This window comes from Coenobita brevimanus, chromosome 35 (genome assembly GCF_032717465.1).
Source record: "Coenobita brevimanus isolate Jiangsu-jjx chromosome 35, ASM3271746v2, whole genome shotgun sequence".
Taxonomy (NCBI): domain Eukaryota; kingdom Metazoa; phylum Arthropoda; class Malacostraca; order Decapoda; family Coenobitidae; genus Coenobita; species Coenobita brevimanus.
This window is the reverse complement of record NC_136988.1, coordinates 12,989,626-13,008,327: the sequence shown is the minus strand read 5'-3', so window position 1 is coordinate 13,008,327 and position 18,702 is coordinate 12,989,626. Positions and strand designations below refer to the sequence as shown.

Genomic DNA, 18,702 nt, shown 5'->3' with positions numbered 1-18,702 from the left:
AAGCACAATCAAACACTGAAATGGCTCATTTCCTAGAGTTACAGTAGCTGATGATTGTGGTGTCCTTGCACATACCCCAGAAGCCCTACAACACTGTGTTCCTAATGATTTCTTAGTTGCTGGTAATTATTTCTTATTAACTCGACATTGTATGATTTGTCTACCTTGCTTATTCTTATGTAAATGTTATTATGTTAATGCAGATAATATATAACCTTATATAACTATGCATGGATACTGGAAGTTTACGTGACTTAATTTGCTGAGCTAGGTCCAGCCACTCCCCTGAATTTGCTGTGTCTGCATTTTTTGGAAGCTGGGGCAACGACAGCACCGGCTAAGGGGTCAGTTGAAGCAGGTTACCAACCAGGGCACATCTGTGTTAAATCTAGTCAGAGTAAACTGAAAACTAATGCCAGAGTATGAGCTTACCCCATTAAGCCTGCTTCATTAGTGATGGCAGCAGAGAACATGAAAACGAACGTCTTCAATTACCTTACATATAATTGCCACCAAAATACGCCCAGTACTGTGCGAAGCTGTCATGCCACACCGTGTCTTGTGCACTCCACCATAGACTTCTTTACTACCTAGTCCACGGGTTACCTACCTTTAACCTGCCAGTGACCTGCAGTGCGCTAAACTATCCAACACTTTACTCCTGTCCAGCCTGCTCTGGGAAAAATAAACCCGTCATCGTCTGCCACACTGGTGGAAAACTGCCCTATGATCACTCACAATCACCACCTAGAAACCTGCCCCACAGCCTCCTGTCCCTCACATTCCTGGTGAGATCCTGTCCTGCCACTGTGTTCCGCGCATTTCCGGTAAGACCCTGTCCTGCCGCTGTGCGAAAATCACGTCATGGTCACCGACCGCCACATCCCACACAGCCAGTCATATTGATAACATATCTTGGACTGAAGACACCCCATCAAGGCCATCACTCTCCATCAGCCCTGCCCTCTGCACCGTGCAAACCTGCCTTGTGGTTGTTCGTCCCTGCCCTGGTGATTGTCTGCATAATTCCCACTACCTAACCTGCCCTAACATTGTGTGTGGCCTGCCTTTCCTGCAGCACGTTTTTCACAGTTCCTGCTTTCATCGTACATCCGCCATCTGCCCTGCTCCTACCACATCCAGTTACACTCTCGCTGTGAATGTAAACAGCCTTTTCTCTTTGGCCTGCGCGTGTCTGATGTTCCAGTCTTGTTACTTTCTGACCTTGGCTGTGTGGAACTAAGGTGTGTGTGTGTGTGTGTGTGTGTGTGTGTGTGTCCTGCCTTGATGGTGGCGTAAATCTTCGTCGCCACCTTGATCAACTGTACAAAATTCCCGCCTCCCTTTCTCTATCACATCATTGTCGACTGTTACGTCGTCACCACCCTTCCCACAGCTGCACGGTCTGGTGAAAGATGATTCACAGATCACATCCTTCCCCGTCAAGAGTTTTATCAAGCACTCTTCAGTCAACTTACTCCCAGTGTATACTTCTGTAATTATTATTTTTTGTTACCTTCCTATATCATTCTAAATCAACATTTCACACAGAGAACACCTCGTCCTTCACTCTCGCCTTTTCACCTACACTATAAATTGTCTTTCATTTCCTCAAATAATTGTGGTTAGTATCATTATTCAGTTTAATTTAATTCAGGGCTTCAATTCTTTCACAATATTCGATTTTTCATATTTATTGTTAACCTTTTCCTCTGATCCTTCTTTGTTCATTCCTTTTAAAATTATTTTTCTCTGATATACAGAAAATGGTGTCAAATGAAGTTAAGTAATTGATAAAATTATTAAATTAAAGTGATTGATATTATGCTAGATCCTATAATGATAACACAAGAAAATCGTATATCCGGAAAGTATCAACACTCATTTCTTCTATATTATACAGTGTTTTTTATAAAAGAAAACAACATGACTTATACAAGCTAACTTGTGTGAAAACGTGAAGACACCAGACTAATAGTTTGAACATTCTTTAATGATTATTAGACGTTACTATCGCAACTCCAGTAAGTCCCATTGTAACCAATAATTGTGTGTCATTCTCTTATGCATTAGAATCATATGTATAATATAATCTTTTGGAGTAATGATGTCGTTTTGAGGACACTGTTTTTGAGGTCTCTGCACTTTATCTATCTGTCTATCTATCTATCGCCCGACGCCCTAATCCCGCAAAGGGTGGCCGCAGACAAAACGCCTTCAAGTCGCTCTGTCACCCACCATTTGACACCCCTCCCCCCAGCTTACTCCCACCTCCCTCACACACCTCTCAACTCCATTCGTCCACCTCATCCTCAGTCTACCTCTCCCTCTCCCTCCCTCCACCTCACCTACATACACCCTCTTAGTCAGTCTTTCATTCTCCATTCTCTCCACATGTCCAAACCACCTCAGTGTATTTCTCCTAATTTTCTCAGCGACATCCACATCTACCCCACAACGTTCCTTCACTTCATCATTCGTCAACCTGTCACTTCATGTCGCTCCACATGCTCCTCTCAAGTAACTAATTTCCACTGCACTCAGTCTTGACTTGTTCCCCTCAAGCAAGGTCCATACCTCGCTTCCATACGTCAGGGTAAGGATCACAATACTCTCATGCAGTGACTTATTAACTTCCATACTGACCTCCCTACTTCTCATCACTGATTTCAGTGAACGAACAACCTTTCTTCCCTGCTGTACCCTTTCACGCACTTCGTCCCCCAAAGTTCCATCATTACTCACCACACTACCCAAGTACTTGAATGCACTCACATTCTCCACATCCTCACCATCCAACCTCACTGTGCATTCTGTGACTTCATTCCTCCCAAACACCATAATTTTACTCTTGTTTACATTAACTTTCAGCTTCCTCCTCCTACACACTGTCCCAGATTCATTCACCAAACCTTGCAACTCCCATTCATCTTCACTCAACAATACTGTATCATCAGCAAACAGCAACACCGGAATCTTCCACATCGCACACTCATTCATTAGAGCAACCCCCACATCCACTGCCCTACCTTGCATCTTCTTTAAAACCCCATCCATGTATATATTAAACAGCCATGGAGACATCACACATCCCTGTTTCAGTCCCACATTGAGATCAAAGAACTCACTCAGCTCACCATGCACTCGCACCGTAGCCCTAGCCCTTTCGTACATGCTCATCACAGCACTCAACAATTTCCACTCCACTCCATATATTCTTAACACCTTCCACATACCTTGCCTATCTATTCTGTCATAAGCTTTTTCCAAGTCTATGAAGGCAACATACCATACACTTTCTTTCCTTTCTCTGGATACTGTTCCATTGAACATCTTAGAACAAAATTAATATCTGATCTACAGACCCTTTTCCCTTCCTTAATCCCCCTTGTTCTTCTCCAACTAGCTTCTCTGTTATATACCTAACCCTATCAATGAGTATTCTACAGTATATTTTTCCAGTCACACTAAGAAGGCAAATACCCCTATGGTTACCACATACTTCTCTCTCCCCTTTTCCTTTGTATAAAGGAACAATTATACGTGATTTCCAGTCCTCTGGAACCCTTCCCTCGTCCCAAGCCAATCTGCACAACTTCTATATCCACTCCACTACAAACTCACCTCCATACTTCAGCATTTCACCACACACTCCATCAATTCCTGGGCCCTTTCCCATCTTGATCTTCATTGCTTACACCACTTCCGCCCTACTGATCTCTTCCTCCCTCCTCTCACCTGTTCTTCTCCCAGTCATTCCTCAACCACTTGTACTCGCACTGCTGTCACTCTCTGCAGTCAACAAATCCTCAAAGTGCTTCTTCCATCTCCTCAATTTCTCTCTCTTCTCCACCGTCAATCTATTATTCCCACATTTCACTCGCTTACTAATTCCCCTATATGCCTTCTTCTTTAGTTCCACAGCTCGTTTCACCGCATCATTCCACCATGCTGTCCCTTGCACTCCCCTGCATCTCCTCCTCACTCCACAAACCACCTCAAACGCTGCGCCTATCTCTTCCGTGAATATCTTGCATACATCTTCCACTCCTTCCATTTGCTCTAACTCATACCTTCCCAATCTTTCTTCCATTATGCTCTTATACTCTGCCATTTTCTCACTATCTTGCAACTTCTCCACTCTTCTCACCGGAGCTGTTTCCTCCTGCCTTCCACTTCGTCCCTTAACCCATTTTCTTTGCAGCCTTACCTTAGCCATCACCAAGTGATGGTCCGAGATTCCATTCCTCCACCCTCTCCACACTTTTGCATCCAAACTTGTCTTCTCATTCACTCATCCACACACACACGTAATCTATCATTGCCTTTCTTTCAACAAATTCACCATCCATCCTCCTCATGACTCTCCATGTATACCTGTGCATCATCTTATGCTGAAAGGAGGTGTTGGCTATTCCCAACCCCTTACCAGCACAGATGTCCACCAAAGCACTACCATTCCCATCTACTTCAGCTGGCACACCCCACTGACCAACCACTCCATCCACTCGTACATTTCCAACTTTGCCAATCATGTTTCCAATAAAAAATACTCTCCCGCTTATCTCAGACTTGTCCATACATGCTTCTACACTAGCCCAAAACTCATCTTTCACTCTTGCCACTCGGTCCTCTGTCGGCGCATATGCACATACAATCGCTCAAGCTTGTATACCTACTTTCATCCTCACCCATACAATCCTTGCACCCACTGTTCCATACTCTCTTATATTCTCCTTCCACTTCTTGCTTATCATCAGACATACTCCCTTTCTTGCCCTCCCAATCTCATTAACTCCCGCACATATTCCTAAACCGTATTCCCATTCTCTCACCCTTTTACCCTACAATTTAGTTTCAGTCAATCCGCATACATCCACTCTTGCATCCTCAAGCACCGGCACAATCTCTCTCTCTCTCTCTCTCTCTCTCTCTCTCTCTCTCTCTCTCTCTCTCTCTCACATCATCATTCACTCCTCTCACATTCCATGTCCCCACCCTCAGAATGTCCTTTGTCCGCTCCTTAGTCGTCAACGTATGGTCCGTCCTGGTCCGAGACGCTTTATTCGCTTTTAGTCACTTAGTCAAATACACATATTACTGTTATTTTCACATCATTTTTGATAACGTTACATTGTGTCTTTCATACCTGCATATTGCTTATTATTATCATTTTTATAAGCAGCAATATTATTACTAAGGATCCATACTTTTTTTTATACCAAACATAACCCATATTTTACTGAATTTTTATCATGGCTATGTGTTTGTATTAAAAATATTATATTCTCTTATCTTGTTTAAACTTACTATTTACATTGCATCATACCTTCTTTATTTTACAATATCCATCATTGTATTAATCTATAATTAGTAACCCAGGTACATTGCTTGTCTATCGCATTCTTAGGATTTTACTCAGTTCTTTCTTCAGCCCAGTGGTAACCAAACTCCTTGCTTGTGTATTTCCACATTGTGTCGGGACACAGCTTTTTACTTACCTCGGGAAAAATTGTTACTAATGAATTCTTAGTTGTTGCTAATAATTTCCAATTAACTGGAAACCTAGCTTACTCTTGTGTAATGTCAATTTCTTAATGTAGATAATCTATAACCCTGTATAAATATTCGTGGATACTAGTAGTGTACGTGACTAAATATCCTGAGCTAGGTCTAGCCATTCCCTTGAATTTGCTGTGTCTGCATTTTTTGGAAGCTACGACGACGAGAGTGCCGGCTTAGGGGCCATTTAGAAGCAGGCTACCAACTAGGGCACATCTGTGTTAAATTTAGTCAAAGTAAACTGAAAACTAACGCCGGACTTTGAGTTTACCCCAGTTAACCTGCTCCAAGTCTCTCACCTTAATTTCCAACATATACCATGCAATGGGGCTCCCAATAAATGTAAGAACAATGTCTCAGAGAAACAACAGCAGAGCTTCTTGCATTTCAGATAAATAGCAAAAATATATAACAGGTGGAGAATTTTACCTTCCTTGGATGTGTGCTCACAGATAAACAACATTGATGCTGAAGTCCTTGCACGAATAAACCACGCCTCAGTCTCTTTTGCGCATTGCAGATCCAGAGCTTTTGAAAGTACCAACTTGTGAATTGAGACAAAAGTATCAGTATTTTCAGCCGTATGCGTCTCCACCTTCTCATATTGTGCTGAATCCTGGGCTACTTACCACCGTCACATCAAACATCTTGAGTCTTTTCACATCCGGTGCATACTAGGACTCACTTGAGAGTATAAAGTCCCTCACTCGCAAATTCTCCAGCAGGCAAAGCCAACCAGCACAGAAACCACAATGACTAAAAAAAACAGCTTAGATGGGGTTGGACACGAATTCTACATGCCTGAGCAACGCCTTCTCCGCCAAGTTCTGTACGGCCAACTCCCTGCAGCACGTCGGAGCCAAGGGTGACATAAGGAATTGTTTAAAACCACATATATGAAATACATCATATCAAATGGTCTTGAAACCAATACCTCTGACAGAAAACAATGGCGAGCCCTCAGCAGCAGATAACCATTCAGAAGAAGCTTGGAACATAGAACCAGGCCAGGGAAGAGCGTGGGCAATGGAGGCACAACCAAGACGCGGTTCTCCCAGTAAACCCGAACTTCACATGCCGACTGTGTGGCAAAATTTGTGGACTCATAATTGGGCTGCAAAGGACACACACGTTAGCATCAAAGACTGAGAAACACACCATCTTACTGGATATAGCAACTTTCGTCTTCTGAAGTAGAAAGACAGCTTTAAGTTAATTAAATGTGTGCTCTTACCTAATTGTTCTTGCCAAATTGTATCTTTACAGGAATGAGTCAAGCTCGTACTGTCCCGTGTCTTAAACCATATTTATCGTACATATCCTTAAATTTGTGAATTGTTTTGGCACACACTATTTCATTCGGTAGTGCATTCCACTGATCAATTGCTCTGTTTGGGAAACTAAATTTCCTCACGTCTTTATCTCCTCTCTTCTTATGCAGTTTTTTGCAGTGTCCTCTTGCTGATGCTTCCCCACATGTTAAGTAATCATTTATGTCTATTTTCTCCTTCCCTGATATGCATTTATATAGCATTATCATGTCACCTCTTTTCCTTCTCTCCTGTAGTGTTGGTAGATTCAGTTTATTTAGTCTTTCCTCGTAGCTTAGATCCCTAAAGCTTGGTATCCATCTTGTAGCAGCTCTTTGAACACACGTTCTTGTCTATGTGTTTTTTGAGATGAGGACACCAGACTGCTGATGCATACTCCAGGGTTGGTCTGATGAATGATGTTATTATCCTTCTGAGCATGTCTTCATTTATGTATGTGAATGCTATTCTCATATTTGCAAGCAGTGTATACATGTTCCGTACCTTCTCACTGATGTGGTCAGCCGAAGATAGTCTGTTATTGATAATCACACCTAGGTCCTTCTCTCTTTCTGATGTGTGTAGGGTTTTATTTCCTAACTTATAATCCCAATCAGGTCTTTTTCCACTTTTACCAAACTTGATTACATGACACTTGTCCACATTGATATCTATTTGCCATGTATTACTCCATTCATGAAGTTTATTTAATTCTTCTTGTAGCTCTTTACAAGAGTCTGTGTTAGTAATTCTCCTTTGTATTTTTGCATCATCTGCAAACATATTTTGATAGCTTTCATTTCCAGTGTTACTGTCTGTATCATTTATATACACTAATAACATGATTGGTGCCAGCACTGAGCCCTGTGGTACTCCACTAGTCACTTCTTTCCATGATGAGTAGTTTCCCTTTAGTTCTGTTCTCATTTCTCTTTTTATGGGAAAATCTTGCATCCAACAATACAGTTTGCCTCGAATTCCTCCTTGATGGTACAGTTTCCATAAAAGTCTTTGGTGTGGTACTGTGTCAAATGCTTTCTTGAAATCTAAATAGATACTGTCCACCCATCCTTCTCTTTCCTGTATTGTGTCTGTTACTCTGTCATAGTAGCTCAACAGATTAGTAACACATGATTTTCCTTTTCTGAAACCAAACTGTCTTTCTGTTATCATATTGTGTTCTTCTAGATGATATTACCCAAACTTTTCTTATAAGCTTTTCTAATACCTTGCTTACAACACTGGTCAGTGATACTGGTCGGTAGTTGAGTGGATTTTGTCTATTACCTTTCTTGAATAAGGGGACAATATTTGCTTTCTTCCACATATCAGGTAGTTTACCTTGACTCAAGGATTTCTTGAAAATTAAAAAAATGGTTTACTTAACTCCTTTGCACATTCTTGTAGCACCCAACATGAAATTTCATCAGGACCATTTGCTTTTCCTCTGTCTAATTTACTTACCTCCTCCTGTATTACTTTTTCTGATATTTGTATATCTGGTAGTATGCGTGGGCATGCATGTTCCACATAGTCCCTCTCAAAATTTTTTTCTTCTGTTAAAACGGATTGGAAATTCTTGTTTAGTGCTTCACAAATATCTTTCTCTTGTGTATAGGTGATTCCCTCGTCTGTAATGGATTGTATTATATCTTTTGCTTTGGTTTTGCTTCTGATGTAGCTGTAAAATAGCTTCGGTTGATCACTACTTTTATTTATGATATCCTCCTCAAACTGTTTTGGGGCTTCCCTCCTTATTCTTGTATAATCGTTTCTTGCCTGTTTGTAATTATTATATGCCCTTTCACTATTGTGTCTTCTGTATCTATTCCACAACAAATCCCTTCTTTCTTTTGATTTTTTACATTCTGTATTGAACCATTTCTGTATTTTCTTATCTGCTTCTTTGTGTTGTGGGATGTACTTCTGGACTCCTATTTCATAAAATTCACAGAATTTTTTATATACAGCATTTAAATCTTGTCCTCTAAGCTCATTTTCCCAATCAACTTCTAAGAAGTACTTCTTTAGGTCATGATAATTTCCCTTTTTATGGTTTAGGCTCTTTTTGTAACTTTCATTGCTGTTAACTATGTCATATGCTATCCTGAAGTTGCAATTTAGTACTGCATGGTCGCTTTTGCCGAGTGGAGGGTGATATTCTCTTGTCTAGTAAATATGAGATCTAGCATTGAAGGTACATCGAGTCCTCTTTTTCTGGTGGTTTCCCTCACACGTTGCATTAGGAAAAACTCTTGCACGAGATCCAGGAGCTTTGGTCCCAACAGCTTTCTTGGCTTATTATATCTAGAGTATTCTAATTTATATTTGTATTAAAATCTCCAGTTAGTATAATTATTTCCGATTTCTCTTCCATTTTATGTAGTAATGCTCTTAAACTCTGAATTGTATTCTCTGCCAGGCCCTCATATTCGTCTCTTTCCCATGTGTTTGATCTGAGTGGCATGTACAAATTGGCTACAATTACTCTCCCTTCAGATTTATTGATCTCTACTGCAATCAGTTCTACTTGTGGGGGTACACCTAGTTTTATTTCATTGACTTTTAGATTTTTCTTAGTTAAAATTATAATTCCTCCTCCTCTTTTTAAGTTTCTATCTCTTCTCCATATATTATATTCCTCTAAGTTTAGTATGTCATTGGATATCCTTGGTGTTAATTTTGTTTCAGTTTGGCATATTATATGTGGTTCATTTTCTCTGACATAATCATTTATCTCTAATAATTTAGATACCATTCCATCCACATTTGAGTACATCAACTTAATCATCTTGTTTATATACTTGTCATGACATGGTTCTACTACCTTCCTCCTTTTTATTCCCTCCTGGTTATGTACCACTTTCGTACCTGCAATCCTATTACTTTGTAAAAAAAATGTGTTCTTCTCGTCTTCTGATCTTCCCTCATTTTTTGTTTTTGCTTCCTCCCTCTTCTCTTTCAGTAATTCCAGTTCCTCTTGTGTTAGGCATCTTTTTATCCATACATTTTTGAACTCCTCTTTTTCCATAAGATTCTTTGCATTTTTTAGTATCTCCTCCACGGTGTTTACACTCTGGAAAGTTACCTTTAGAGGTCTTGACTTGCTTTTCTCGTATTTCCGTAACCTTTTGTATTCCTCTATGTCTTTACTACAGATTTCCTCTGATACTTTTTTCAATAGACTCATTACATTTGCCATCTCCTTTTTGTCTCTTGAGATCTTGTTTTTTACTTCTTCCTCTTCTATACCAGTGATTACTATAGATTTGTTGATATCTACTGAATCTCTGACTAACTTTGGATTGTTTTGGATTATTCTTTTCACTTCCATTTTAATGCTTTTTTCTTCCACCCTTGTTTCTAAGTCTTTCTTTACTTTCACGATTTCAGCATACGTGGTTTCCACATCATTTTTGTAACTTTGCACAGCTTCATTCACCTGTGTTATCTTCTCCTCAATGTGTGTGTGTGTGTGTGTGTGTGTGTGTGTGTGTGTGTGTGTGTGTGTGTGTGTGCCCAACATATCTCAAAAAGTTGTGGACGAATTTTCACCAAACATTAAGGAAATGGCAACCAAGTGGATGTGCAGAAGCATATTACTTTTGGTGAAGATGTGATCGAAGACAACCGAATGCTAGCCACCACATAACTTATATATGGATTGGCTTCTTGTGAAACGCGGTGACTGAATTCTGTAGAGTTTTGCTAATTTCCTTCAGAATTTGTTGGTAGGTAGCATGCACCTTATCTAACAACATATTTTTGTGGGAGATTAGCATTCGGCCCCTGAATGTGCGTTTGTTTCACATGCCATATGATTTAAGTTTTCCCGATTTAAGTACCTTCATTATCCAGATGATTGCCTACTTCCTCCCAGCATTTCCTTTTCGTCATGTTATCACTGCATCGTGACGAACTTATTAGACTGCTAGTAGACACTTCATGTAGCGATAGCGCCAACGCACCCATAAGCTTTAACAGACATAATCCTTCGTTATGCCTAAACACAAAACTATTAATTCCTTAAGTATCTAACCTTAAGCATCATGCTTTTCTGTACCTAAATCATATCCCAAAGTAACTAAAACATAACGGAACACGATAGAACACAGTCGACAAAAAACGGAATTTTTCCAGCTTGTCTTCTCTCTCTCTCTCTCTGTATTTAGCCCCCTTTACCTCTAAAATGCCAATACCGATAAAGTTAATTCTCACAAAAAGGTTCCATTATCCAGAGAAACGAAGACATGGAAGATATTGTTCCCCCAAAAGTCAAAGAAGTACGTTAATGTAAATACTTTTGTCCGATTTAGACGAAACCTGGTAGAAGGACAAAGGGTTTCCAACAGTTAAAATGGTAAAATTTTGAGACTAATCGGTCACCATTTAAAGTCACAGGACGATTCTTAACTTTTGGCTCTCTTTCTCAAAAAGTGTTTATTCAAATCGGATTCAACATGGTGGAATGATTCAGGGTCAGCCAAAGAATAAATTGTTCAATAGCTCAAAAGTGAAGGTCATACGGAAAGGGTTTAAACACTTTTGATCCGACATAAACCAAAATGATAAGAAGTGTTACTGGTCATGCAAGGATGAAGTTTTATAAAACTGAAAACAGCCAGTCAAACATCAAGGACACATAGCTAGGTCAAAATGCTGATCATAGACAGATCACAAGGCGTGGATGTTGTGCTCTCTTATTTCTTCTTCTTGCTAATACCTCCAAATGACTTTATTCAGAATAAGAGACTCTTCGAACGGTAATGGATTAGCCAGAGCCTTCATTAATATTATTCTTTCACTGTACGATGATCTTAAGTTGAATAACTTACAAAACCTCTGGAATTACATCGGAAGAGGACAACGAGCTTATAAACGAACAGCATCTTTATTTCAAACGTTTCGACATTTTAAAATGTCGTCATCGGTGATCTGAAAGTAATATTAAGAAATAGTATAAAAAGCACTTCATAAAATGTATGAAGATGTAGGGATGGAAATAGGGCGAAAACCATTGAAACAAGGTTGAGAAAATGAAATACGTAATTCCATCCCTACATACTATATTACTCTTCCATCTCTAGTGTGTCGCATTGTGGTGTAGCATTAGTGCACCAAAAGAGTGTTATGACAATGGTATAACTATTAACCAACCATACAGTGTTCACAAAAATACCATTACATGAAAAAAAAAAAAAATGCTGGGATGGGATTACAAGTCGTTTTATTGCCTCGCCCTTGTTGTGATGGTTTTTGGACCACTGCCATCCCTACATCATCATGTATTTTATGATTTTTTAAAAATGCTTGTATCATATACAGGTAGGTCGGCGTTGGTTTTCACTGATTCTATCAACAAGTGATCTAAAAAAATAAAATGTTTGCATATTTTCCATCATTGTTCTACATACAGTAATTTGCTTGAATTATATTTTCTTCATAAATGTACAAATTAAGGCCTGTAAGGTATTCATTTAATATACCTACTTTTCCTCCAAACATCGCTTCCACAGTTTTCTCGTCCTTGAATTCACTGGTCAAAAACAGTAGATAAAAAAAAAAAAAATCTCAACCCAAATCTTTGCCCGTTTTCTGTTGTAAACTTCATAAATACTGTAAATTTTAGTCGTGAGACGAAAACTACTGCAGGTTATAACCTTTTCCCGTAGGGAGAACTTGGAAAGGCGTAAAAAAAATTTCCCCTGTCTAGTTATTTCTGTAAAAGCAAATCATTTTGTACCTTACTTCTTCAGAATAAGGTGATATTAGGATGATTTAGCCAGCCCATAATAGTAATAATGTATAAGCAAAGTAAATCGCTTAGGAAGAGGTGTTTTGGAGCGTCCATAACTGACGAGAATTTTGTATTGTACCTTACTTATGCAGTGTTAGGTGATATCAGAATGATTTAAGCAGCACAAAAAGAGCAGTAATGAATAACAAAAAAAATAAATAAATCGCTTAGGAAAAGGTGTTTTGGAGCTTCCATAACAGACGAGAATTTTGTACCTTACTTATGCAGTGTTAGGTGATGTTGGAATGATTTAAGCAGCACAAAGAGAGCAGTAATATATAACAAAAAATAAAAATAATAAAAAAAAATCGCTTAGGACGAGGTGTTTTGGAGTTTCGTTTAATGCCGAGAATGCGGGCTCTTGACATGAGTGTGAGCCAACCTTGACCAGCGTGACTGATAATGTGGACGCTTCTAATAAGACGTGTGTTGTATTGAATGGAGCGTGACTGTCCCTATAGCGAGATTTGAGCCTGAAGCATCCTTAATTACGACATGCAGTAATTAAATTTACATTTAGATCCTTTGTTGCACTGCTGGGTGAGCGAGGACACAGGAGAAACAGTGTCTAACAGTCTGGCCGTTTAGCGGATAGGAGGCTGCCCTGACGAGACGTGTTCTAAATAACCACTGCGTTTGCTCAGTGGGTGAATCGTCCGAGATGTCGTCATAGATGTACCAGCCATCCCACCCTTACTCTTCATCAGCCAACAGTGTGTACGGTGTATGGTGAATTTTAAATGTAGAGGGAGAGAGGTGTCCGACTGAAAGGGATGTCAAAATCGAATGACCCACACTAGGGTGGGATGGATTAGGTCTTTTATCTTGCGCTTTAGTTATTTATTATCAATGTGAGAAATCAACAAATGCTGGAATATTAACTGTCTTATCGAGTAGGTGGTGTTGCTATTTTATTAAGAACTGACGTAACTAGTGGTCGGCGCATCCATCACGTCATGAACCGCGGTAGGCGTAATTTCTGTTCCAGAGACTTTTCCAGATAATGGCCGATTTTGCCAGTTATGTCACCGGCTCCCTTTACCCAGAGAGTTAGGATTTATCTGTTCCATACCGTTTATCCTCTTCAATCCTATGACGTACATATATATTCGTGCTATCTCCAGACGATTTTATTTACCTTACACGTTAAATGAGCTCTCCGAACTAGAGGGGTTTAGTATACTCTTCATTACTGCTAAGGATCTCTAAGTTGATCAAAACATAATAGAAACCGAAAGAAAAAGTAAAAATTTTTGTCACCAGCTAAGACGGAGGAAAAATCTACCTTACACACACAATACTGTTGGAAGCTGTACAGGTTATTAATGAAGTGCCTTTACTTCATCTTCATCATCCTCTCTTATTCGGGGTGATATGGATCCAGACACAGGAACAAGTAAGTACAGTGTTAGTTGAACTATGAACAAAATACCCAGTAAAAGTGGGTCACACATTCATCCACCTATCATTCAAGTTTTCAAAATTTTTACCTCCACCTCACAGGCCAAATGATCCATACAAAATTGAGCTTCGTAATGCATGTGTGCTATACAACCATTACATCAACTGCTATAGAGTGTTTACAAAACCTTACAAGAACCCATTTCAGCTTAGTTAATGGCCAGGTGTTTTCAGATGGCAGGGTTCATTTTGACTGGTAACCAAAGAGACTTATTCCTGCCTCAAATATAAGGCTCATTCGAATTTCACGTAATCACGACATGGTACTTACTTTATTCGGATAGTCATGTTCCGTCAGATGAAAAAAAAAATGTATAAATAAAAAAGAAAAGTTGCAAGTCCTGGCATGTGCTTCTCCGTATATGCATTTGGAGGAGGTGGTGATGATGATAATAATAATAATAATAATAATAATAATAAAATATATAAAAGGTACACATGGTTAGATCTCTGAGGTGGCACCACGATTGCAGGAGGTCTGAATAGCTTGAGAATTAGTGTGTGATCCACTGCACGTGCTGTGCCACGAAGACTTCCCTCATACATGTACTTTGTCTGCCTGTCTGTCTGTCTCTGTGGAAATGGGACATGATGATGATGATGGTGATGATGAAAACAACGGTTCTATGAAATTTCGATTGTTCTTCAAAACAACTCTTATTTCTTATCAGGGAGAGAGAGTATTATACTGAGTTGTTTTAGCCTGTGGACGATCTCCAATCCCTTGAAGATTAAATCAGAACGAAGTGTTGTTAGACTGCCAAGGAGATTCATTCCTACCTCATGCCTACACCTTATCAAATTTCACGCAAACAAGACTCAGTTCCAAGCGTGGCCCATTGCGTCAGGCCGATATAGACAAAGTAACCAAGAAGACTCATTCCTGCCTCATATCAAAAGCTTATCGAATTTCATAGAACCAGTATTTAGTATTCCAGTTATGTGAATGGCTCGGCTCCATCATGTAAAAAAAAAAAAAAAAAAAAAAGTTACCAGAGACAGTCATTCCTGTCCCATAAAGGCTCACCGAATTTCATTCAACCAAGACTTAATGCTGAAGCTCCAGTCAGAGTAGACAAAAAAGAAAAAAAGAAAAAAAAAAGCAGAAAAAAATATATAGTTTTAAAATTTTGCACACATACTCCTGAAGGGTAACAAAACAAAGAACAAAAGAGTTCCCCTCCATCCGACCTGAGCAACCCCCATTTTGAGGGGAAAACCTCACTTCGAAGGGTCCTTTCCACTATATTTTCATTTTTTTTTTTTTTTTTATTAGCTCATCGAACGAGAAAAATTTATAGAGGAAGGAATATCTGAAGTAAAATTTTACACAAGACATTCTTTATGACTTTTTGCCCTAAATATTGTAGTTTTTGCGTAAACAAGACCGAAAATGGTAGATGAGTTTGACCGTAAATCAAAATAATTCGATTTTGCGATTAGTTTACCATAAAAAACTCTCGAATGACTAATTCATTACACAGTGAAATTTTCTCATTTTAGTTAGATGAAGTATATGTTTTGATGCTTCATCTGTTCTATAAATCATTTTTTTTTTTTTTTCCCGGAGGTGAATGAAATCCGAGGTATTCACCATGACATGAACAAGCAATAAGTGTTTTAGTTGCAACAGGAGTTTTAGTGAAGGTGAAACTCTGATTGTGAAAGACGACGTCCACAACTTGAGACGTGTAAGTGAGATTCGAGAAGACGGTAATTTTGAAATGTTAAAGGAAGTTGACACAATTGAAATGCATAAACCTTGTAGGAGTGAGTACGTAAAAGAGAAAAAAATATTGTGAGAGATACAAAAATGAAAACAGAAGCCCTCAAAGAATCAGGGCGTACTTTAAGATCAGAAGCAGCATTCGATTTCGGAAACAACTGTTTGTTCTGTGGTAATAATTGTGATATTGCTTTGGAGAAAAAAAAAAATGGTAGACAGCCTCGAAGTCATGTTGGAAGTTCGTTCTGACTAAGAAAAACATAATACTGGACAATGCTGAACAAAGAAAAGACGAATGGGTGAGAAAGTATCTAAACCAGTTAACAGTGTCACGTGTCTTGTAGCAGTAGAAGTGCGTTATCATGAAAAATGTTACACAGAATTCGAAAGTAACCGATCACCATCCCTAAAAAGAGGACGTCCACAGGATGAACACATTGTTTTTGCTTTGTAAAAATTTCGCATGTTTATTGATGATTCTGAAGAATGGCAATTCGCTTTACACATCTTCATGAAGAAACCTTAAGAAAATATGCCAGAAAATTCACCATTAACAAAGAAAAAGTTGATATTGAATTTACTGAACGCAAAGGTGAAGGAGTGATTTTCGGCCAAATGGAGACATGACCAACAGTTGTTTGGTTCCGTGACTCTGGACTGAAACTGATAAATACCTGGCAGTCATGAGGAAAACGAAAATAAGGAATATGAAGGGCTAAAAATTGTAAAAACTGTAACAGCTATAGTTTGTGAGGACATTAGGGCAACTGCTTATAATACCACAGATTACCCAGATGCCACTGACTTTATGAAGAATTCAGAAGATATGGTGCCTGAGACAATGTATGCCTTTTTAGGAACAGGTATCCAAAGAAAAAATAATAGAAAGTGAAAGAAAAAACTAGAAAAAACAGTGTACAACAACTGTTCATACGATAATTGCTGCAATTACCCTTCCACGATCGTTTTTGTTTTCCATAGTGTTTGGTTTGTCGTTGTTGTTATTTCGGAAAATTGGCTATAAAATCGTTGTCAACACAGCATCAAACTCTGGATTTTGTTCTGTTTACAGTGATGTCACAATGTTTAAGTTACTTGCTACAACTTCTTGGAAACCTGATGTGGAAGAAGATTCATTTGGTCAATATGATTTTGACAATGCAGACTTTAACAAATCTTAACTGGTAAAGGGACAGTTCATTCAGTGGGTGGAATAAAGTGCATTACTCCATCAAGGAATGTAAGAACTCTGGAAATTACCAAATTGCAAACTCTTCCAGTCTCATAAGAGAGTGCCGTAACTGGACAAATGCACTTAAAAACTTTTTCGGAAAACCAAAGCAAGGTTTGAAGGCTTCGAAACCCCAGACCGTGTACAACAATGAAGATTGTATTCATGTCTCAGTTCAACGCCAAAGGATGTTGTGTGGATGTATGGAAAATTTCTCCAAATCCCTTCTTTCCCATCATGGCAAGGTTTCATGGAAGGCATAACATATACTCATCCTTATGATCAGACACAGATTCTTACACTGTCTTTCAAAACCTGCCACCACCTGAGTACAACACAGTGTTAACTGTTTCATACTACGCTGATGAAGAAACAAAGAAATCAAACAAGTGACATGCTCTGTAATTTTGACCAGCCACTGTATAGGAAGGATAAAGATTTAGTGTTTTCAGGCAAATATCCAGAAGGTGGGCTACCTAACATAATTGTAAGACTGAGAAGTTTAATATTTTAATGTCGTAGATCTATTGGTTACATAATGGGAGCCAATGGAATTTCAGAGCTATGGTCAATAGTATTTGCTTCTTCATCAGTGCCTCACATGCTTTCAGGGCATGCTTATGCTGGAGCTATTAGGTCACATATGCTGACATACTGTGCACTTGAGAAAATTACGCTTCAAGAAGTTGCTATTGATGATACTGACAGACAGCATGTACAACAAATTCTCTCAACATTCAAGACTCAGCCTCCATCATTCAGTTCTATTGGAAAGCACCAATGTTGTGAAAAGAATACAAGTAAAGTTAAAAGATAATATTGCAGATCTAATGGAAAAAGAAGAGACAACTCAGTTGCGGCACCAATATTTTGATTTAGTGGCTGTCGCATTGTTGAGGCAGAGCGGTTAAGTAAATGAGATCATCATTGAGACTGCATAAGAGCTATGTTGCCCATTTTCTATGCCAGTGGACATATAAAGTACGCCAAATCTTGTCAGGTCAATCTCCAAGATATGGATTCTCTTCATCTCAACATGTCGCACAATGAGTTCCAGAAATTAACAGCAGAGGGGTACTGTACAACTCGGCATTCAAAAAAGTATAGTGTGGTATATGGTCAGATGTGGCAACATAACACTCTGATGAAGATTATGAAGAGTATTGGAGGCACCACTCATAGAAGAGGCTTCACAGAAAGTGTTCTGAATAAATGGGTCTTCGGTTTACCTGTAGCTCACCATGTATGCAAAAGTGAAGAGAGAACCCGTATTTTTTTTTTTTTTTTACACAGGACAAAAGTGTTGAAGAGTTTACAGGAGTTCGGATCTGCGGTACCTTTCATCATACTGGAATTAATGGACTCAAGAGGGATTGGGGAGGATGAAGAAGAAGTTCGAAAGTGTCTTGTGTGGCTTCATCATTACCGTCCATTCGTCAGAACAGAAAGCCTCGTTTCAATACCAAGTGGTATGGTAGCTCCTGAACACATAAGCTGTTACAAAGCTATAGATATTAGCAAGAGGGTAATGGATGAATCACTGAAAAATAAAAAAAAACAGTTGGCGAAATAACAGTACAACCTAGCAAGAGAGTGAAGCCTGTGTCTTTTACCA

The 18,702-nt window shown here is 39.0% G+C and overlaps 1 protein-coding gene across 1 annotated transcript in view; it reads right to left on the bottom strand.

The window, feature by feature from the left end:
- Positions 1 to 18,702, bottom strand: part of LOC145396149 (iris-like) — a 138,240-nt gene that overhangs the window by 106,058 nt on the left and 13,480 nt on the right. The window contains exon 2 of the mRNA XM_080269592.1: positions 6,497 to 6,676. Within this exon, the coding sequence (XP_080125718.1) occupies positions 6,497 to 6,676 (180 nt within the window). The remainder of the gene's footprint in view (positions 1 to 6,496; positions 6,677 to 18,702) is intronic.